The 25,025-nt window shown below is 34.1% G+C and overlaps 1 protein-coding gene across 2 annotated transcripts in view; it reads right to left on the bottom strand.

The window, feature by feature from the left end:
• Positions 1-14,945: 14,945 nt before the first annotated feature.
• Positions 14,946-25,025, bottom strand: part of EMC2 (ER membrane protein complex subunit 2) — a 50,302-nt gene continuing 40,222 nt past the window's right edge. Inside the window, exons 10-11 of one of the 2 annotated variants that reach the window (XM_003903070.5) lie at positions 22,825-22,929; positions 14,946-15,606 (exon numbers count right to left, since the gene is read on the bottom strand). In XM_003903070.5, coding sequence (XP_003903119.1) covers positions 15,520-15,606; positions 22,825-22,929 — 192 coding nt within the window. In that variant the 3' untranslated portion in view covers positions 14,946-15,519. The remainder of the gene's footprint in view (positions 15,607-22,824; positions 22,930-25,025) is intronic. The other variant, XM_017962227.3, reaches the window with a different exon arrangement.

Here is a 25,025-nt window from a genome sequence, read left to right as displayed (position 1 = left end):
CACAGGCTAATTTTTATTTTAAAAAATATTTATTGAACTGCATTTGCCAGATAACTTCTTCTATGGATTATGCAGTCATATACTTTGCCCATTTTTATTGATCTTTTGAAATTCATAAATATACACTGAATTACACTAAAAGACTTTTTCTTCATTGAAAAAAATGCTGGAATAAGCACATTTTATACAATAAATTATTTAAGATTAATAAGATGTCATCAATTTAAGATAGACCAAAATTTCTGTGACCCCACTTAGTCTAAAATTGTGTTTTTCAATGGCATTACTGACCCACGTGGCTACAATAGGAAGAGCCAGAGTAAGGGAGAGGTAGAAGGAATAATATTATTCTTGGACTACAGAGGCCAATCCAAATGGTTTATTTTCCATCCAACTTTATTTTTCATTATTTAACATCCATGTTGTCTTTAGTTACTAACATCTTCAAATCATCTGTCCTTCTGTGGATCACTCCCAGAGTTCCATCATCCTTTGAATCTTCAACACCCATCAAGACCTTAAACTGGTCATTTCAAGTCTTTTTTGATCTGTAATCATCAATAGTCATGTACTACCAAGACCACAGTCTGGTGCCTGCTATAGGAAAATCTCTGTGCTTAGCAATACAAGGAAAAGTAATACACAACATTCACCCCAGAATGCACCAGTACAGTGAGAAAGAGGTAAACACATCTACTTACCTTCAAAGAATGTGGCTTTACCTCTCCTGTATGCTAGACTCTGCCCTTCAAGGCCTTTGCCAATTCCAGTGATCTTCTCTGAAATATCTTTTTGCTTGTTCTCCCGGTCACATCTAATGCAGAGCTCTCAATTATTATATTTATTTAGTTAGTTCTCATTCCTTTACCATGTTTTTTACTTCTGCTTCCAACTTTCTTTCTTTTTTTTTTTTTTTTTTTGAGACAGAATCTTGCTCTGTCACCCAGACTGGAGTGCAGTGGCGCGATCTTGGCTCGCTGCAACCTCCACCTCCTGGGTTCAAGAGATTCTCCTGCCTCAGCCTACCAAGTAGCTGGGATTACAGGCGCCAGCCACCATGTCCGGCTAATTTTTGTAGTTTTAGCAGAGATGAGGTTTCACCATGTTGGTCAGGCTGGTCTCGAACTCCTGACCTTAGGTGATCCACCAGCCTTGGCCTCCCAAAATCCTGGGATAAGAAGCCTGATACTTTAGCCCCTTAACCTGCTCTTCTCTCTCTACATTCCCTCTTTTCCTTAAGAATCACATGGAAACCAATGCCTTCATCAGCTCCTATTTAGACATTTTCCAAATAGTAATCCTTAAGGGCTCACGAAGTTCTCCTAGAGGATCACGATGTTAACGTTAATAATAGTATCTGTTTCAGTACTTACTTTTTAATGTAAATAAAAATTATTTTTAAAATACTAATCTCAAATGGAGCATTTGGAGAGCCTGGGAGTGGAAGCACAGTGAAAATAACAGTAATCATCAGAAATCAAAGGAAGGTGCTCCAAGTGCAGTCACTGCCAGACTCAACAGAGCACTGCTGGTCACGACAATGGCATTCATCATTACTTCGTTTTAAATCATCTATTTCCGGTCCCTTAAGACATAATTTATATCCATAAGCAGTCAATGACTGAAGAAAGATAATACGAGAAAATGTTGAAATATATGATAATGAGGGGTAGAAATAGGATAAATGTGCAAATTTGCCACAAAATGATCTTCCTTGGACCCATTAGCTTAATTTATCCGATTATAATTCTTTAAAAGTGTATCAATATTTCGTGTACTCCCCCCGGAAAACAATATTAATAAGATAAACTATAGTGACAATAATACCCAATATGATCTAATTTTAACTGGGAGTAAAAGCTACTAATATCTACTGTGTGTTATTTGTGAAGATATACTAATAAGTAGCAACCTTCTCTCATATGTCATCATATGAGAGTAAAGTATAATAAGTATAAAAAGTTTTTTTCCTAAATCACTTTATTACATGCCATATAAAAATTGGAAAATAATTTTTATTTGGCAGGGTCATACATTATTGAGAAAGAGATCATTCATCCAAAAAGGTTGGAAAATAATGATAAATAGCAGTGGTCCCCAAAGTATATTCCTCAGAACATCAGTTGCATGAAGTTCTTATTTTAAGAATAATGCCTTTATTATTTTAGGAAAAACTGATGCACATTCAGGTTAGAAAGTACACTAAAAAGTGCCAAGAAAAAAACTCTAACAATCTACAAATATCCCATCACCTAAATATAGCCATTGCCAACTTTTATTAAGCATCTATACAAATACATAGTTTGTAAAAGGAAACCTCAGATGAGCAGATATAATTAAAGAAAAATTGAATCATGATTATTGTAAAAATAAAATTTAAAAATAAAAGGAAAACAATACTGAAATTCAGATAAAGTTTCACCTCAACAGGAGATATGGTTGCTAAATAAAGAATCTTTCTAAGGCTAAGAAAAAAATGTTAAGAGTCTTTGATGTCACTTTTGAAACCATGTGTTTTAACTTTAATCAGTCTCTTTGTAATGAAAGATTATCACACTCTACCTTGTACCTACCCTCTGCCCCACCCTAATTTTTGCTATATTTTTCTCTTTAGCTCATCAAAGGTTAAATTTATGTTTTGCTCATTTATATTTTATAACAATAGTTCCCTATTGCTTCCGCGCTATATTTATTTTTTACATAGGAGTAATAAAAATACTAGATAACAGGTATTTCGATTAAATGGGAATTATATAGAAATCTCTTATAAACTGTAAAGTGCTAGATAAAGATTTGCTCTAATATAGTAATATCTCCCACCCTTCTTTCTCTCTACTTGCTTTTTAAAATTCTTCATCCTAGTAAGAAAAATCTACTCAGTGTGCCTCTAAAAATTATTGTTTTCTCATCTTTAAGACTGATGCATAAGTTGCTCCCTCCACTGAGAATGCCAACACTCTTATCTAAAAGTATCTGACTTTTGGTTGGGTGCAGTGGCTCACGCCTGTAATCCTAGCACTCTGTGAGGCTGAGAAGGGAAGATTGCTTGAGCTCACGAGTTCGAGACCAGCCAGGGCAACATGGTGAAACTCCGTCTCTACTAAAATACAAAAAATTAGCCTGGTGTGGTGGCGCGTGCCTGTAGTCCCAGCTACTTGGGAGGCTGAGACAGGAGAATCGCTCGGACCCAGGTGGCGGAGGTTGCAGTGAAGGGAGATCGGGCCACTGCACTCTAGTCTGGGTGACAGAGCGAGACCCTGTCTCAATAAATAAATAAATACTATCCAACTTTCAATATCAAGACCAAGCCCCTTCTCCTCCCTTGTCTTTACAGAATCCTCCAATCTTTAGTGGCATCTTCATCTGAAGATAAATATCACAAACATATTAATTCACTAGGCAATTAAAAGTCACTCTTCCAGCCTGGGTGACATGGCAAAATCCCGTTTCTACAAAAAATACAAAAATTAGCTGGGCATGGTAGCACGCACCTGTTGTTCCAGCTACTCAGGAGGCTGAGATGGGAGGATCACGTGAGCCCAGGAGGCAGAGGTTGCAGTAAGCCGAGACTGTGCCACTTCACTCCAGCCTGGCTGGACCCCATCTCAAAAAAAAAAAAAGAGTAAGACCCCATCTCAAAAAAAAAAAAAAAAAAAATCACTTTTATACTGACCTACTTACTGGAAAGCTATAGGCTGATTATACTGAAATAATTTTCATTCTTATGCCTTGTCTACAAACTAAATTACAAGGTCCTTGAAGGCAAGCTCTAAGTATTAGATTTTTGTCTCCATGCAGCCTTCTGTTTTATACATACCAGGACCACTGGTATATTCATTTTAGAAGCTTCCAGAAGCCAGGGAATATAATTGTGTACCATAGTTAGAGCATATACAGTGCTCTACATTAAGTTAGTAGATATTTAACTAAACTTTGCATCTGAGACTGCCATTGTTCAAAAGATAAAAAGAAATACACAAATTACAATGAACATAATCTGCAAATCTACAAATTATGGAGAATATAATTTAATATGTGAGCATTTGGGAGTTCATTCCTCATATTTAGAACCAATACTAAGAAGGTGCTTCTATGTCCTCAATATTAAAAAGGCACTTCTCAGGATGACTGAGGATAATCTTTATGAACATCATCAAGCATTATAGGTCAATGTAGTAGATGCAGATTAATTTGCAAGATGGGCTTGAGCTAAATGTGTAGTAAAACGAAATCTAAAACATATACTGAAAAAATTTTTAAGAAGAAATACCAGATACTTATGAGTTTACTTTTTATTCTGTTTCTCTCATAAAAGTTGAAGGGAAACAATTTTTAAATTAGTTCATTTAGATTTTCACTTGTTCTAATAAAACTTACATGATGGCATAGGTGATGATAGTTTTTCTTGAACTAAAAAGAAAACAAAAAACATCATTCTACATAGTTTAATTTCTCATATTAAAATTCCACTTGAAAACATGCCATGTAAACTGACAAAACATAATACTCTTTTTAACTTTTGGGTTTTAACATTATTATAAAATTTTATTATACTGCAAATGTAGTCAGTTATATGTAGAGTAAGTATGGCACACAACTGCAGTTGCATTTGGTGTTCTTGGAATATAATGATGCAAGTAACAAGAAGCTACTGCTTCGTTACCAAGAAGTTTAATTTGCTTTCTTTTCCCCTCTCTCTTCAACTGGCCAAAATACAAGTTCCACTGCAAATGCAACAACCAGAAAACACAGATGCCATTATAAATATATAATGCTGCCAAGTAGGAAACCCTACATTGACAAACAACAGAACTCCCCATAGCAACTGGAAGACATTCTAGGCATCATATTCAGTCTTGAGGCTATACTATAAATAAAATTTATGCATCCCTTATAACTGAAAAAAACATTTTTTGTTTTTTGTTTAACACCGACATTTACTGTTACCCAATGGGTAATTTTTCTGTCTGGTTCATATTCTTAATGGATTGAGAAATTTCCTATGTCTTTCATTCTGAACCGCTGCAATAGATAACTGCTATCACAAAGTTCCTGCTGAGCCTTAAATAAAATTGGCCACATTCAATTAAAAAAAAAAAACCACAAACAACTTTCCAACTTTACTAACCAAATTCATAGTCTGATAACCTAATTTGAGTGTCAAAGTTTAGCAACTGAATGACACTCCTTACCATTAGCTGGCTTGGAGACAAAATATGAAATCAACAAATATTCATAAGCATTCACTGTGGGCTCAATATATGTTAGATGTTGTAGGGGAAAGGAAATTGAAGACAAGTTCCCCTCGTGTACAGGAATTTTTCTTCTAGCTTTTAGAAATTATTAACTCAGGACACTAATAAATCAAAGCAGTACTTCCTTAGAGAATCTGATCTCTTGTGGCCCATCTTGCAGGAAACATTTGCCTATAACTGTTCTAAAGTCTGAACATCTAAAAGTAAAAATTTCAAGCATTACATACCAACAGATATAAAAACCAGAAGAGAACAGAATCTTTTAAAGCAGGAACAAGATAAAGGCTGTTTACCTCTGCAAATAGCTTTGGTTTTAAATCCAAACAAAGTTTCACAATTTTTTAAATATCTTTCTCCATCATAATCATTATAACATCTCAATACTTTTTGACACTGCCTAGTTGAAGAAGCCTGTAGCCTTCAACATCTTATGCATTATCTTCTCAATAAAGATATTTAGGTCTATGGATAAATTATAAAACCAGTTCTTTCTAGATTTTTTCCTAAGAAATATGCATGTATCATGTCCACCTGAAAACCATAAGAAGCCAAATAAAAAGTTATTTTCATCCACAATTTATTAGCATTTGAAAAACATTACCGGTATGTTCGGATCTCCAGTATTAAAGTTTACTCAATGGCTATGTCATCTGCAATTAAACTTCTTAAAAATCCATCGAAAACAACAAGGTTAACATACACTGTGATTGTATTTATATATATACATATATATACACACATACAATGCACTATTTATATCTTTCAAGTATTTATAATATTTTAATTGGTACAGACAACATATTAAAATTAGTCCTAATATCATTGAATCAGACTTGACAAATTATAATTCCTGAGCATGATTTATTGTCTATCTTATGTGGGCATATAGGTGAATTGTTTGATCCGTAAGTATTAAACAAAAATATTCTATCCCCTATATAGCAATCTCGAGAAAGTTACATGTAAAAACCAAGAATACATTTATGATAAGATTCCACAATTATAATAATATTTGGCTTGATTTTGATTAAAATATGCCTACTTCTAGTTTAAAATAACCCCCCCCCCCAAAAAAAAAAAACCAAGAAACACCAGCCTGCAGTTTCTATAATTAAAAAAATTTTAAACTCTAGGTGGCGTACTACTACAAGCTTGTAGGAGGAAAATTATCCAATTGAAAAATCAAACTTTTTTATTATTTCTAATCAATGACTGTTAAAACTGAATTGAAAACTTGTCCACTGACATTTGAAGTTTGTTAATAGAAAAAATTAAGTACAAATTCATGGCCGGGCATAGCGGCTCACACCTGTAATCCCAGCACTTTGGGAGGCTGAGGCAAGCAGATTACCTGAGGTCAGGAGTTTGAGACCAGCCTGGCCAACATGGTGAAATCCCATCTCTACTAAAAACATAAAAATTAGCCAGGTGTGGTAGTGCACGCCTGTAAGCCCAGCTACTACTTGGGAGGCTGAGATGGGAGAATCACTTGAACCTGGGAGGTGGAGTTTGCAGTGAGCCGAGATCGTACCACTGCACTCCAGCTTGGGCGATAGAGCAAGACTCAAAAAAAAAAAAAAAAAAAAAAAGACAAAAAGAAAATATTAGGTACAGATTCAAAGTCATTAAACTAAAAAATTAGGCCATAATTTAAGCCACAAAATACCTAATTATGAGTCTTTTTAGACTAGTAAATATTTCCTTCTGGGGAAATCTTTATTATTTAGAGAATAATAAAGTAAAACAATGAAATATTTAGCAGTATGCACCCCCAAGTTAAAAGAAACAATATTGTCTTAAACTATTTTTACATCTTCAATGTTTGTATTTTCAGAAATTCTTTCTAATATTTGAAAGACTGCATTTGTGTAGGCACTGAAGTCCTTTCCAAATACATATATTTCATTGCTCTTAATATTTGAGAACAATTCTGCTTACATGAAAAGATAGCAACATTAAATCTGCCAGGTGACCATCAGATTACTCTCCCCAGAGTCAGCTGATACCACAGGGCCCGTTTCTAAGTACAGCTGTGACTCCTGGGTATTACTTAAGAGGTAACCATTTGTTTTGTACCACGTCTGTGTCCCAGCGGCTGCAACTTCTCTTAAATCATCGTATCAGTGGTGCTATCTGAAGTTCGTTTTAGTAAGACATTCTTATACAGTCTTTCCAAATGCTTTTATTTGGAACTACTCAACTTTTATTCCTCTCATAAGAACTATAGACATATTTATCTGTGCAGTTTGGTTTTGGTCAGAGTAGGTGGGTCATTAGAAAATTACCAGCCAATGGGGCTGTGTTGTCTCCTATGTTCTCTGGCATACTACGTATGACAGGTCGATCAGTATAGTGAAACTAAATCCAAAATCAGCTGTCATTTGAGTCCAACTCTTGAAATCACTGGCTATTGTTACCACTCTGGAGACCTCCAATTTCATTTCAAACAGATATGATGCTGATTGTACACATTTTTACCTAGGGTTTTCAAAAGATGATACACATATGTTTTCACATAATTCTTACCCATGTTTTCATGTAATATTTAAGTTGCCTAAAAGGGAACTGAATTCACAATTAAAAGAAATTCTTAGTATTATATCTCTCAAATTAGTTAGGCATGAGCTTAGATTTCTTCAGTTATGAATCCATTCTGTCTGTTTGGAAATACTCACCATTACTTGGTCTACTGCAGGTAGATGTTTCCCCAGTAGTGACTTCCTTGCAAGATTAATGTCTCCAAGTTTATTGTTGGTGGCAGCAGTTTGTTGAGCTGGAAACATTTTTCAGGGTTCTCATGATTTGAATATAAATTGTATTACTTATAATGTTTACACATTCTTATATGGAGTAGGAGAGATGTAATGACCCTACTGGAATTCACCTATTTATTTGTGGCTGCAAGTGGTTTATAGCAATATGCTTCTAATTTAACTTTTATTGGCATCCAAATCTAATTATTAATCAGTTTTTTGAATTAAAAAACAATCTGTATAAAAGTCTTTATATTAAGACACATGCACACGTATGTTTATTGCAGCACTATTCACAATAGCAAAGACTTGGAATCAACCCAAATGTCCATCAGTGATAGACTGGATTAAGAAAATGTGGCACATATACACCATGGAATACCATGCAGCCATAAAAAAAGATGAGTTCATGTCCTTTATAGGGGCATGGATGAAGCTGGAAACCATCATTTTGAGCAAACTATTGTAAGGACAGAAAACCAAACACCGCATGTTCTCTCTCACTCATAGGTGGGAATTAAACAATGAGAACACTTGGACACAGGGCAGGGAACATCACACACCTGGGACTGTCATGGGGTGGTGGGTTGGGGGAGGGGGGTGGGGGGAGGGATAGCATTAAGAGAAATACCTAATGTAAATGACAAGTTAATGGGTGCAGCACACCAACATGCACATGTATACATATGTAACAAACTTGCACGTTGTGCACATGTACCCTAGGACTTAAAGTATAATAATAAAACAAGCAAATAAAAGTCTTCATATTATTCTTGTCTTCTACTATGCTCACTATAATACAAAGTTCATACTTTCTGTTTCCACTGTGGTTATTACAATTGGGTTCTAAAATACATACAAATATGCATATATGCATAGAGAGATGCATATATGAACATATGTGTATAGATAAATAAATGATTTCTTTTTCTAAAGACCACAGGCCTGGCAGGGTGCAGTGCCTCACACCTGTAATCCCAGCACTTTGGGAGGCCAAGGCAGGTGGATCACGTGAGGTCAGGTGTTCAAGACCAGCCTGACCAACATGGTGAAACCCCATCGCTACTAAAAATACAAAAATTAGCTGGGTGTGGTGGCGGGTGCCTGTAGTCCCAGCTACTTAGGAGGCTGAAGCAGGAGAATCGCTTGAACCTGGGAGGCAGAGGTTGTAGTGAGCTGAGATCACACCACTTGCACTCCAGCCTGGGTGACAAAGCTAGATTCAGTCTCCCAAAAAAAAACAAAAAACAAAAAACAAAAAACACTGGCCCATCTTCACTCCCTTCTCTTAAGAATTGTTAAGTTTTTTTAAAAAAAGCTGTTGAAAGCAGTCAATACAAATCAAGTGAATTCAGCTTGGCTTCTGAGAAAGAAAATAATAGTATAATTCTGTGTACTAATTTTAAAATTATTAAGAGAAAGATATTCAATTCAATATACAAAACAAACATGTGTAACTCAGTTCTTTACTATAGCATCTAGGGAGAATATGGCTGCCTCCCCCCGTCCAAAAAAAATAGAATAGGAGATGGGGAAAAACATACAAATAAGAATAGGGGATAACTTAAAAAATGCCACACACAATCATAACGTAAGAAGCAAAGTAACATGCAGATCTCCACGAAATCATTTGCTTCTTTCAATCATTGTTTTCAAAATACAGTCTATTTGACACCAATGGTTCTCAAATTTTAGCGGGCCTCAGAAACATATGACAGGCTTGTAAAAACACAAAGAGGACCCCACTCAAGTTTCTCATTCAGTAGATACAGGGTGGGATTCAACAGTTTTCATTTCTAACAAGTTTCCAAGTGACCAGACTTTGAGAACCACTAACTAGACCTTTCTATAGTCCATCAACCTCTCTCGGCATTCACATAATCTTTAGTCGGGAAAAACTAGGGGCTAAGAATGCCTCCAGTTTGCATTTCTCAAACTAAACAAATTTCTAAGAATTATTTTTTCCTATTCTTTATGTGTTTTATATATAAGATCATCTTAGTTGTATTACTGTGTTGTTCATGATATGCAGATTAGATTTTGTTTTGTTTTGAGACAGAGTCTTGCTCTGCCACCCAGGCTGGAGTGCAGTGGCGTGATTTTGGCTCACAGAAACCTCCATCTCCCGGGTTCAAGCAATTCTCCAGCCTCAGCCTCCTGAGTAGCTGGGATTACAGGCATGGGCCACCTTGTATTTTTAGTAGAGACAGGGTTTCACCATGTTGGCCAGGCTGGTCTCAAACTCGTGACCTCAGGCAATACACCCACCTCGGCCTTCAAAAGTGCTGAGATTACAAGCTTGAGCCACCACACCCAGCCTGCAGATTAGATTTCTGAAGTGACTTCCTGATTGCAGTTTCTTTTACTAGAGAACTAAGTGCAGACGTAGAATTAAGCTACTTCTGCAAGTAAGGTTTGTTAAAACTATACTTAAATGTGCATAGTATTTTTAATTCATTCAAATACATACCATATGCAAGCACCATGGTAGAAACTAATAAGGTAAACATGGCCAAAAACATACAGGGTCTCTGCCCTCATGCAATTTAAGAATCTACTGAGGGAAACAGATAATCACCTGAAAATATAATTAAAGTGATAAATGCTCCTAATGAAAGGTGCATGATAGTTGTAATATAAAAGTGTATGATAAACTGATTTCCAGGGTAGCTAAACCTGTGTAATAAGTAATTCAGTAACTCTTATAGCTGTCTGCCTTAGTTTCTCTTTTTTTTTTTTTTTTTTTTGAGACAGTCTCATTCTGTCGCCCAGGCTGGAGTGCAGTGGCGTGATCTCAGCTCACTGCAACCTCTACCTCCTAGGTAGCTAAACCTGTGGTGGAAATTTTACATTCTTTAGAATCAGAATTATTCAACAAAGAATCCTTCTGGGATTTTTATAGGAATTGTATTAAACCCATAAATCAACTTGGGGGCAACTTAGTTAATATATTGTCTTCCAATTTGTATAAATGGTTATGCTTCAGACTCTTTAAGTCTAGACATTTACAATCTATTATCTCTCTGAATCTATTATCTCTCTGAAGCATGTTATCTGGAGGATTCATCTGCATAAAACCTTGGTCTCTACAACCCACTATCCCAGACATCCCTTTCTACTGATAATAACCGACTGCCAATCAGAAAATATTTGGATTTGTCTATGACCTGGAAGTCCCTGCTTTCAGTTGTCCCACTCTCCTAAACTAAATCAGTGTACATCTTACCTGTATTGACTGATGCCTTACATCTCTTTAAAATGTATAAAGCCAAGTTGTAACCCAATTACCTTGGGCACATGCTTTCAGGATCTCCTGTGGGCTGTGTCACAGCCCATTAGTCACTCACATTTGGCTCAAAATAAATCTCTTCAAATATTTTAGAGTTTGACTCTTCATCAACAAGGTCCTGTAGGTGTTTTGTTGGATTTATACTTAGTATTACATTTCAAAACTGTAAATGGTGTTAGCATACAGAAACACAATTTTTGTGTGGTCGATCTTGTATTCTGTGATCTTATTAAATTCACTAGTTCTTGTAAGTTCTTGGAGATTTCTGAGGAATTTGTATGTAGAAAAAAATGTTAAATGCAAATATAAAGTTTAATTTTTTCATTTCCAATCTCTGTGCCTTTTATCCCCTTTTCTTACGTTATTGCACTGGATGTCAAGTACTACATTGAATAGGAGTGGTGAGTGTGCATATCCTTATCTTGTTCCTAATCTTAAGAGGAATGCATTTAGTCTTTCATCACATTATTTTGTAGATGCTGAATGTTTGTGGAAGAAGGAAGTATAACAACTTCATGCACTTTAAGTGTAGCTGAATTCAAAGTGTGGGAAAGTGGAAGGACATTGTTTACAATTAAAGAAATCTGAATTCTCCCCTTGATTCTGATACTATACAGATCCTCGAAGGCCAATAAATGGAAAACAACAAGAGTTTTAATGGTGGGGGCAGAGGGGGAGGGAGAAAAATGGCATTATATTATATTCTAAATATTTCGAAATAGTTATCATATTGAATGTAAATGAAATAATATCTTAAATAATTTAAACACAATTTAAATTAAAATATAATTTACCTTCTTATTCAATTAAAAATTGTTTTATAAATCAGAACATCTGAATTATAATCCCTGATCTGCTAACAAGTTATGACCCTTGCATATAACTGGCTCTCATTTTTGTCACTCTAAAATTGGAACATCACAAGATAGCCAGATGCAGCAGAGGATACCAAAAAAAATGCTGACTTGGAAACCCCTGACATCCTGGGTCTGGTCCATGCTCTGTAACATAAGAGGTTAATTTATCTGAACCTCAGATCTCCTCATCTTAACATGAAGTACAACAAAATCATCTCCAAAGTCCTGTCTAAAATCCTATGGTTCTATGAAATGAATTAAAATGAAGTTACTTTGACGGTAAGTGGGCTACAATATATAAGACAAAAAGATTACTTGAAATATTTATCAATAAAAAGTTGAAGTATATGCTTGCAGCATATTAAAATACTGGTCTTCCCTTTATATTTTTCTCTACATCCTCTTGTGCCCCCAAATCAGTATTATTTTTATGGTTAAAGCTGTGTAAACATGTCCCTTTTTCACCTCTGTTGGCTCAGAATGCTAGGTGCTGAGCTGCAATAAGACATTACTTCTTTTGTTATACGCAATTATCTGCTTGCTTTAAATGATTCAATTCTGAAATAGTATTCCTGACATGTCTAAAATAAGAATTTTACACGTTAAAAAAAGTTGAAGAGTGGATAAGCAGATATTTTAGTCAGAAACATACATGGCTGAAGTAACAGGAAATCAAACAGTGTCTTAAACAATCAGGAGTTTATTATTTCTCATGTAATAACTGGGGAGTCTGGCAATTGCTCATCTTAGTTTGGGTGTTCAACAATTCCATCAGGGACCCAGCGGAGTTTGGCAATTGCTCATCTTGGTTTGGGTGTTCAACAATGCCTTATCAGGGACCCAGGATCCCCTTAATCCTCCTCCAGTTCCATCTCTGAAATGTAACTTTCATTCTCATATTTGCTGTTTCATGGTTATTTAAGATGGCAGCTGCACCTTTAGGCATGTTGTTGGTCAGAAAGAGGAGAAAGAGGCAAAGACTGTTTTCACACAAAGCTCTGATTTTTTAATTTGAAAGGAAAGCCCTTCTCAGTAGGGTTCTGTTCATTTCATTCAATTTCTCAATTGCACTGGCCACATATCAAGTACTCAATATCACATATGGTTAGTAGCTACCACAACAGACAGAATAGATGGTTGATTTCCTTCACTGCAAAAAGTGCTGCCTTGTACTAAACAGACTATATGGAATAAAACTACCACTTCTGGTTCAGATCAATGAAGGTGCAGCCTCTGGAGTTGGGGTAAGGTCCTAATGTCTTTGAGGAAAAGGGATCCTTGCCACTATCGGATCAAATTAGGGTACTGTTAAACAAAGAAGAAATAAAGGTAATAGCTGTAGGCAACTGCCTACTGTAATGGGATTATCAGTACATTTAAGTTGAAGTTTATAAATTACTATGGAATGACAATGTGCTTAACAAATATAAAATCTTGGCAAGAAGTTATTAAAATTTTGAAAAAATAAAGTGATACTGGCCAGGCTCAGTGGTTCATGCCTGTAATCCCAGCACTTCGGGAAGCTGAGGCGGGTAGATCGCTTGAGGCCACAAGTTCGAGACCAGCCTGGCCAACATGGTGAAACCCCGTCTCTACTAAAAATACAAAAATTAGCCAGGCATGGTGGCACATGCCTGTAGTCCCAGCTACTCAGAGGCTGAGGCACAAGAATCGCTTGAACCTGGGAGGTGGAGGTTGCAGTGAGCCGAGATCACGTCACTGCATTCCAGCCTGGGCGACAGAACGAGACTGTCTCAAAAAAAAAAAAAAAAAAAAAAAAAAAAGTGAAACTAAGGCAGACAGCTATAAGAGGCACGGAATTACTTATTACACAAATATAACTGCTAGAGTAAACACTAATCCAGTGACTGATGCGGAGGAGGTTTGAAGGGGAAAAGGCAGTGAGACAACGTGCAGGCACTATTTTCTTTACAGAAAATGTAAATTTCAAATGGTTCATCATGTTGAAAATGCAGTTACTAATTTCATGTGTACAAAGAGTAGATCTTTGTTGTAACAAAGATTAGCAGAAAATTACCTTCATATGAAAAGAGTTCTTTCATGGAAGATATTAATTAGCTGCCTATTACTCATGGCAGAATAAAACAAAAATGACTGTAATATGAAAAATTAGACTAGATATGGAGAATAATTTATTAGCAGAACTATTCAAAAGGTTAAAAGCAGCTGATATTGACAATACTTTTCTTTCTAAACACTTCCAGATTGTCAATTCCTCTACAATCCCCACTTGCCCAAAGTGGTAATGGCAAGTCTGCAGATGCCTCTGTATATTTTTAGTAAAAATAAATTTAAATATATTTATTATAAATACCATAAATATTTGCTATGAACGGTTGCCATTTTAAAACCTGATTTGTGTCTAAATGAAATTTAACTTTCAAAGTCTTTTCTATTTTACTGAAACATGTCAAATACTGTTGAAGGTAGCCTAATGGTTGTTTATTATGAAAAGAGAAAAATAAAAAATTCTAACTAAGGTAATGATAGAACAGGAAAATTTTAATATTTTCATTTCTAAGAATAGTTTTAATTTTCTTATTTTTTCAAAATTAAAAATAACTCAGCCACTAAAACCCCTTAATCCCTACTCTGTATGATTCTTGAATATTCTTTCAAATAATTTACTATTAAAGGATTCAATAAATATAACTTGCATAAAAGTTAAATTTAAGTGTCATAACATATTTACCTTAAGGCATTTTATATGTAAAAATCTCAATTATGTCCTATATCAAAACAAAAATTTTACAAAGAAATATTGCTGAACTTTGGAGAATGACATGTTTTAAGCAAGATTCATCAGAAGGATATTACAGCAGATAAAACAATTCAAATAGTCCACTGGAATGTACAGCAAAATCCAATTCAACAATATAAACAAAGTCAAAATAATCTGCTTCTGTCAGCTACATATGCTGTGTCTTTGCTATCACCAGTAAGGAGTTAACTAGAAACTGAGTTCTTAAACAATATATCCACTGTGAGTATAATAAAATGAAGTTAGAATCTTCATACACAAGTTTAATAAATCATCATGGTTTATTTAACAAGGTTATTCTACATTAGAGTTTTTTTTTTTATATATATATATATATATGTGATATGAAGAGACTGATGTACAATCAATAAGTCTTAAATCTCTCTTCCATGGATTTCCCCCATCTTCCCACTTAGCAGTAAAAGGCATTTTTAGGTTTATATAAACACATTCTTTACAACTGCCTTCTTAACAGAAAATCACTGTAGTATATAAACAGCACTGGGCATTTAGTAAATAAGTTACAGGCCAATAAGTTCAATTGTGCAGTTGTGAAATCTAATGTCAAAGAGTTTTTGAAACCTTAAGACTGGGTGATCTGCAATGTTTCCAACATGTCTTCGACAGCCTTAAGAGAATATTTGGTTTCCTTCTTACTTCGACCTGCAAACTAATTTAAAAAAAAAAAAAGCTCAATTAGGCTCAATTTCAATGGCAGGTTCAAAATGACAATCTTACCTTCACATTGCTAATGAAACTTAACATTGACTATTTTATAACTAGTAAGAAATCAAATATATTCTTTGTTATTTTCAGTAAGAATAAAATTTGGGTATTAAGGACATTTTCCTTTAAGGTCTTACCTTCAGTAGAAGTGTACAGAGACTTCACTGCACACTTGGCCAGTTTAAATGTTTTAAATGTTTACATAGTATAATAACCTATAAAATCATAGATTTGAAACTATCCTACTCAGATCAAAAAAACATGAAATAAAAAGTATAATTTTAAAATGCAATTTAGCTTACATTTATGTAGGAATGTGAACCATTTCTACTCATCTGATGTCTAAACAGATTTTTACAATTTCAAACAAAGGTACAATATAAATACAAGTTATTTCACTAAACATTTTAAAGTTGCAAGTACTCTCTAAAATTATTTAAAGTAGCTCATAATTTAAGTTTCCAGATTTATTAGTTAACTAAATGATACGGTTCTGCAAACAGCTGTCAAGTAAAAACCTACGCTACACATTAAAACAACGTAAAAATGTTTTAAAGTATGCATTTCTACTTTATTAATTGTAATTTACTTACATTATAAAACTAATTGGGATTGGATTTTACTATGAAAACAAAATATAATACATCAATACATACACAAAATATACCCTATATTTGTGTATTTAAAAGCAAATCCATGGCATATTAAATTCAATATCGTACACATAATCGCTGGAGGGAAACACTGTTGAATACCACATGCTGATTTTAAAATGAGTTTGTTAACTGCACTGACAATTCCCATCATTTATTAGTCTGATTTAAAACAAAAGCTTTACTAGATAAGCAAGTGTTCCTTGTTGGAGATGGGAGAAAGTTTGTTTTATATATATATACTTTACCCATTGTCCCCCTGGTTAAATATGATTAAAATACTTGGTATTAGCAACATCTAGTGTTTTCAAGTTAACATCAAACCACTCAATACATTTTCAAGGGACTGATCATTTCTTCAAATAACAATGCTGTCTTAAGCACTTAGTACTTGATTTACGATGTGTTCCTTGTCTTTTGTAATTACCTTAATTTGGAAAACTTCTCATGACCTGTTCAGAAAGATTAAGTGATCAAGCACAGGTAACATCATAGAAGCAACAGGCTTCAGGAACTGGTAACCTGTCTCTGACCCCTCTGGCTACAGCTTAACATTATGATTCCCTCACACTTCCTACACTCTAAACCATTAGATTAGTTTCTGTAGTTGAATCCTGATTTGAAAAAGTAAATAAAGGATGTTTCTAGTGGAAATGCCAGAGGAAAAAAAAAACTTCTCATAAAAATCAATATCACCTTGCCTTTCAAAAGGCATCACGAATTTAAGGAATTCATATGTTAAATACGGTAACAGCAATATCACATTTAAAACTTTGTCCTTTTATAATTTCCCCTGAGGACGAAAGGCTGTGGGGCATGCTTACTACTTTTGCTACCCAGTCAATAAATTACACAATACACAAGGATTTACCAGAAATAGAAAGCTTTTCCTTTTACCACCATTTATGAAATATAAATAGGAATGGTCCTAATCAGATACTTAAAGGTCTGATTCTGAGAAAATTAGGGGTACAGAATAGGACATCACATAGTAACATTACCACATAACATTTATTCTAATTGCTTTTAAATAGCAAAGTAAAAATAAAAAAAAATTCTGTAGATCTAAAACCATAACATGTATTTTTAAATACAGTATTTTTCTTGGTTTATACTTAAACATAAAAATAATACAGTGTGATCTTTTAAAATTAGCTAATTTTAAAGAGTCACCTAAAATGGTGTCAACATTACTCACAATCAGTGCAATTTGGAAAAAACCAAATGAATTTACTTGTGTCAGAACAAATAAAAGAAAGTTGGAAATATAAATCTATCACTTCAAATTTAATGTGACATGCAATTATTCTGTCTATTCCAGAATTGTATGGCAATTTAACTGATTAAGTCAGAATCATTTTTTCTCCCAAATCATGATTTAATTTTCTGTTTCCCAAAAGGACAGTAACAGAATCACCGCTGCAATCATAAATAACATATAAATCACTAGCACAGATTTAACTGTGCACCAAAGAAGCATTTATCTGGAAAATCATTGTGAGTAAGTTCACATTGAAGTTTTTCATGTGCATTAATCAAATGTGTCTGCTTCTACTGAACATGTTAAACCAATTACCTAATTGAAGAGCAAATAGTAGCCATATTCTGTTTCATCATTAAGTGGAAACAAAGAAAGAAAAGCAGTTCTTGAAACCTAATATTCCCTAATTTATAAATATCTAGAAAAATCACATATTAAATATCATATACTCTATACTGGTTTACATGCTTAGATACGATTAAGAAATTCTCACTGAGATCCCAAAGATTTACCTAGTTATCAAAAATGTCATTCTCTGAAAGTTATACTCTTCTACATGATTCACAAATTCTGTATTTTTGTTTTCATACAGTTAGATTTTGCTTAAGTAAATCTTTCAAAATTCTCTGTAAGATCTACAAGAAAACTCACCAGAAAAAACACAAACACAACCAAATAATAAAAACTTGCTTATCAAATTCAGAGGTCAGTGATTCATGCATTGTAATAACTGAGATACCTTGCTTGGTATCTTTATATAATTTGTGGAAAACACATGGGTAGACAAAGTAATAGGAAAAATGAAATGGATTGTAAATGAATGAATCTCAAAAACATGCTGAGTGAAAGAAGCCAGACACAGAAGAGCACATAGCCTATAAACTCATTTATACAAAGTTATAGTACAGGCAAAACTAATGTTTGGTGATAAAAATCAAATCAGTGCTTGTTTATCTCCCAGTGGGGGATGAGGTTGACTGCAAAATGGCAGAAGGAAGCTTTCTTGGGTGATGAAAATGCTATTTTGAGTCGGGGGCTGGTAAGGGGGTATACATATTTGTTAAAACTCAGACTGTATACTTAAAATATATGCATTTGATTACATGTAAATTATACCTCAACACACCTCAAGGGGGTCTTGTCACACTGAAGAGACAAGGAGAAGGAAAAACAAAATAACTTATGTTTTAACTTCTTTAATTCTCAGAGTATTTTATTATGGCCATCTTGCAGAAGAAAAGATAAGCCAAGAGATGTTAGGTAATTTACTCAAGTTTGCATAGCTAATAATTATATCAGAGTCAAAACTGGAACCCAGACAACATGTGTCCAGCATCTGTAATCTTCTCTTTAACTACACTGAACTAGCTTCCATGGACAGAACTCATGATAGAATACAAGATGGACAGAAACACTAGATATCCATACGGGGAGCAACTGACCCCCTATTTCATATCATACATAAAAATCAATTCCAGGCCAGATGCAGTGACTCATACCTATAATCCTGGCACTCCACTGGGAGACTGAGACAGGAGGATTACTTGAGGCCAGGAGTTTGAGACCAGCCTGTACAATATAGCTGGACCTCATCTCTACAAAAAATTTAAAAATTAGCTGAGCACAGTGGCATGTGCCTACAGTCCCAGCGAGTTGGAAGGCTGAGGCGGGAGGATAACTCAACCTGGGTGGTTGAGGGCAAAGTGAGCCATGATCATGCCACTGCACTCCAGCCGGGGCGACAGAACCAGATTCTGTCTCAAAAAAATAAAAATTAAAAATTAAAAATAAATCAATTCCAAATGGGTTGTGGATTATATATGAAAAGTAAAATAGAAATTCCGAAGACACACAGAATTCTTTACGACCATGAGTAGCAAAAGATTTCTTAAACAGAACACAAAAAACACAAACAAATGACTGAGGCATTTGAACACATTTCATTTCAGAACTTCTATTCCTCAAGATCATATGAGCAAAAAAGTAAAAAGTTATATATATTTGCTTATATATATAACTAAAAAAGGGCTCAAAGCAAAAAACTAAAGAAATAAGTCATACAAATACTAATGAGAACATCAGGGATATGCAAAATAAAACCATGAAGTACCACTCTACACATGTACCAGAATGGCTATAATTACAAAGACTGACAGAACCAAGTGTTGGTGAAGATGTGGGACTATTAGAACTCTTACCGCTGGTGGGAGTAAACCAACTTGGAAAACTGCCTTTAACTACTAAAGTTAAAAATACATATATTCTATGACCCAGTATTTTCACTCAAAGATATACAGAACTGCACATACAGTAAGAACTGCACATACATGTCCACCAAAAGATCTGTACAGCAATATTCAGTATAGTTTATTCAAAATAGCCCAAACAGAAAATATTCCAAATGCATAGCAATAACTGACTAGACAAAGTATAACATTCATACAATGAACTACAGTAGAAGAAAATGAATGAACTACAGACATAAACAAGGATAAATCCCATAAACTGAATGATAGAAATATGCAAGACAAAAAAGAATACATACTGGCTGATTCCATAAACTACAGGGTTATAAGTGAGTACTCTTAAGGAAAACAACAGGAGAAATTAAGAGGACTTACCAAGAGGGCTTTGGGATGCTGCAGTGTTTATATTTATTAGCCTGGATATATTTACCTTATATTAGTCACTGAAAGGCACATTTATTACTTGCATCCTTTTTTTCTGTTATAATTCTTATTTCTATATTGTAATTTAGTAAAAATTGATTTTAAAATAGTTATGTCAAAAAAGCACTCTGAAGAGCTGTTTCTCATAAATGTCTTAAAAACGATTATGTAGTATGCACAGCATTACTTTTATATTATACAAATCTTACCTTTAAATCACACACTCCCACATACTCCCAAGCCTACTCTGTGTGGAACTCCATTACAGATCTGAGCTATCCCAAACTACATTTGAAGAAGCACAGTCTCGCTAATATTTATAAATACGCTGACTTACAATATGCCAACAAAACTAACATGCTCTATAACAGACAATAAAAATACAAAAAGGTGACTTTCGATGATGTGATTATGGAGGCATTACATTTTTTAAATCTCCTCAATTTTCTCCAACCAGAAGGGCAAAAACGAACAATAAAAAGCCAGCACCAAAACCAACATAATAGAACCCAAGCCCACAGACGACATTTCCAAAAAAACTAGGTGTCAATTTTCTAAACCCTAGAATGTGACTATGGCATCAAGGGCAGCACGACCTACAAAAGATTAACAACTGTGTAGTAGGAGAAATAGAAATAGAGGACAACCTACTACTCTACAAGAAACCAGAAACCAAACAAATCATGAATTCTTAATCCACGAAACAAGAAAACCTGAGATGATGCATCTGCCAAGGGCCTAGAAGTCTTCATAAGCTCCAAAACAAAGATAAGTGTAAAAAACTATTCACAAATGTGAGATTAGATAAGTCTAACCATCTACTATCTTAAAATCTCTAAAATATCTAGCAAACATCCTCTTCCAGAAGGACAAAACTTCACACCCTGAAGAAAAACAATTAAAAACTGAAACCAAACCTAACAGGGCAGAAACACCAGGGCAAGGAGGAGAGATGGTTCAGATAAGGAGAGGTGAGAAAAGGAGCGATGCCCAGAGGCAGCAATCCCAGAAAGAAACAAAACAAAAAGGAAGAAACACAAACTGTAACAACAATATGTAACATTTAAAGCTGACAGCAACACTTCAGAATTCAAGATCTTGAGGGCTCTAGAAACAGAAGAGTGGGCTGAAGACAGAAAATCTTTCTGGGTCACACTCAGTTCTAAGACAGACTCTCCATTCACACTCAGTTCTAAGAAAGACTGGCTACACAAAGAGGTCATATTTGAGTTCTCTTTAGCCAAAAAAGGAGGTAGCCATAGAATAGCCAAGCTGGGAAAGCTACCCTAATCTATCTCCAACTTCCTGCCATTCCATAAACATCTCCTCCTAATAGTCCAGGAACACTACCTCATTTAAACATGGAGGACAAGAAAAATATGAATCAACTTCTTAAAAAATTATGGAGAAAACATAAAATACAGAAAATGACAAAATAATTTGAAGGAAAATGAATAATAAAGGACATACAAAAATGAAGTCTAATATACTTGTAACTGAAACCCTGAAAAAGAAAACGAAGCAGAGAAAAAAATACTTGTAATTCTATAAGCAACTTTTCTCAACTAAAAGGGCTAAATTGATGTACTAAATGGGTGTACTGTGTATTTGGGAAAACTGACCCAAGAAGAATCAATAAAACAAATCGTAGTAAGACTACTGGATTTTAAAGATAAAGAAAAAATTCCTTTGGGTAACCAGACAAAAAGTCACTTATGATAAAAAGTAAGTCAAGATGGCATCATAGTTCTTGACGGCAACATTTTATTCTGAAACAGAATGAAACAGTGGGGCATGGTGATGCCTGCACCTGTAGTCCCAGCTACTTAGGAGGCTGAGGTAAAAGGATCGCATGAAGCCAGGAGTTCACTGCCAGCCTGGGCAATGTAGCAAGATCTCGTCCATATTAAAAACAAACAAACAAAAAACCAACTGAACAATATGCTTAAGATACTTAGGTAAAGGATCAACGGGTATATAAAAAGCCAAACTGTCCTTTAAATATAAAGGCTATAGACAAATAAGGCTAAAGATATAAGAAGATGTGTTTTCCCATGAGTAAATTTCTCATGAAAAATAATTTCCCAAAAATCTGCTAAGGATGAGCTTTAGAAAACGAAGATACAAATGGAGAAGTTTCAGTAAAAGATCTGAAGTATAAGCAGACTGCACAAACTTTGTTACGCAGTTTGATTAGTTTACTTTAAGGCTTTTCTTCCTTCTTTTCTATTTCTTGAGATACTTATGATTAAAAATATACTCACATACCCCATCTGCTTCTGAAATGCGACATATTTATTTATCCTGAGTTTTTAGAATTAGTTTGCATTTGCCAAATGCAGAACCACTGAGATTTCCAGATTGTAAGGTCAATTATGAAATAATAATACTAACAGATTCCTCTTGAGGGGATAAAAAGGTAGTCTTAAAATCACAAATTAATTCTACACAAAATACATTTCATAAAGCCCCAAAGGCATATAAGTCCAATGCCAGACATCTGACTTTGTAGTTTGTAGAAACAAAACTAAGAAATACATTAACTGACCTACATAGCAAAATGATCAATAAATACTAACCTGATAAGCTCTGTTTATTTGACTAGCTGCCCAACTAGCATATTTCATGTTGTCCTTTTTCGTTTTTGCACTTGCTTTTGGATTAGAAGCAATATGACTTGCCGACTAAAAACAAACAATAACATCAAAAGCAAAATTCCTTTTTTGCTAGTCAAGACAATCAAAAACATAAGGGACATGGTTGCAATGGGATGATAATAAAGAATTTTTAAAAACTGTACCAAAATAATTTTTAATATAAACATAAAATTGAATATTAGTGCTTAAAAATGAAAATACATTTTAAAATATAGTATAAATCCAAAATAGTGGAAAGGGAAAATATATTTTAAATAATACCTAAAATTATTTAATTATGTATCTCTAACAGCTCTTAAAGGTAAAACTCCGTATCGTTTAAATAAAGAAGCTATAGAAGAACACTTTATAAACCAAAAGCACTTTACCACTGTAGGATATTACTGGTATTATTTCTTGTTATTGAATTACATAAGCTTGCCTATGTCAGAATCACATAATTATTGAATATTTATAGAAAAAGGAAACTCAAAAATAATTTAGCCTGACATCCTACATTAATAGATAAAAGAAATTTAAGTCCAATAGGAGAGATTTAACTTGACCAAAGCAAAATAATGGGTCTTTGAAATAAAGGAGATCTTTATCTCTAATCCATTTCTCTTTTCACTATACCATGAGTTTTCAAACTGTGTTTCAGAGAACCAATTAGTCCCTGCAATTTGATCCACCCTCTCCTTTTTAAAAATGTATTTAAATGAGCAGTTCTTAATCTGGGATCTGTGAAAGAATCCATAAAACCCCAAAATCATATGCTAATTATTAAATGTATATATTACTGTGAAGAGTAAGATATAACTTTAATCCTATTCTTAAATATATTTTACTCTTAAAAGAATCTGACCATGTGATTCAAAAAAAGGTTAAGCCTTTGTTTTATGCCAGGCTGTGCTATAGGCTCTTTCACCTATGTCTCCGTCTCTGTCAGTGAAGAATCTATATCCCCAAATCTCACTTTTATACCTCTATGACTTTAATGTTACCTTCTTCTTATGAATTTTAGTAGATGCAGTGGTTACAAGAAAAACTATGGAGTTAACTTCCAGGGCTGGAAACCCAACTCAAATCATTTAGGAGCTCTGTGCCCATCTTTGGGCAAATTAATTAAATCCGTGTCTCAGTTTCACCACCTGAGAATAGTATTGAGAGCACCTACTCAAATACTTGATGTGAGGATTTATTGATTTAAAATAAAAAATACAGGTCAGAACAAGGCCCAGCACATAAAGTGCTATGTATAAGCTATTATTAATAATATGTTGTATATTATATAGTTTTTAAAATTAGTATGTATTTGATAAAGAGATTCTACTATAGTATATTTTCAAGCCATTGCAATTCGCTTTGCTAGAATCCAGGAAAATTTTCTTGAAATACATTTGAACCATTTTCTAATCACATTTTGCCATTCCTTTTTAAAAATTATTTCATTTTTATTTCTTCCTATCTCCATTTCTTCAATCCGTTCTTTTTCATTGAGCTGCAACTAGAAGACACTTATCAAGAAGTCTGTCAAAAGAACAGGATAAATAAAAAATTCAAAGAACTAACTGACATATTAAAGTTTATTTTTCCCAGCCTTTCTTATTTTAGAGAGGTGCTCACTTTATATACATGTCTTAAAGGTCACCAAATTATTCCTCCATTTCCCATACTCTTATTAATTGACTTTTCTAAACTCTGCATTTGGCATACCTAAACAAGAGATCATTATATACTTCCCACAATTTACAAACTGTTTTTCTACACCATAAAAAATGTTTTAATTTTATATATTAGGGATTTTATTTCTAATGTATTTTATTGGCATAGTTTAAAAATACGTCATACAACTATAATTTAGGGAAGAAATACAATAATGTTGGGCATAAACCCAAGAATATCAAAACAAGAAATCATGTTTTTTTTCCTGTTACTATTTAATTTTATAAGGGCAGATTTCAATTCTGATACGATAAAAGATAGTTTACAAAAAAAAAAAGTCAAACAGGCTGTAGTAACATTCAAAAATAAAACTGGCTTACAAGCTATTGCTCAGAATTAATTACAGAAAAATATTATATGATTATCAATAAAATACAAAAAACAGGAGAGGAGTGATTGGAGGGGATATTTGAATGGAT

The sequence above is a fragment of the Papio anubis genome, chromosome 8 (assembly GCF_008728515.1).
Source record: "Papio anubis isolate 15944 chromosome 8, Panubis1.0, whole genome shotgun sequence".
Lineage (NCBI taxonomy): Eukaryota > Metazoa > Chordata > Mammalia > Primates > Cercopithecidae > Papio > Papio anubis.
Note: the sequence above shows the minus strand (reverse complement) of the source record. Positions and strands in the feature narration are given on the sequence as shown.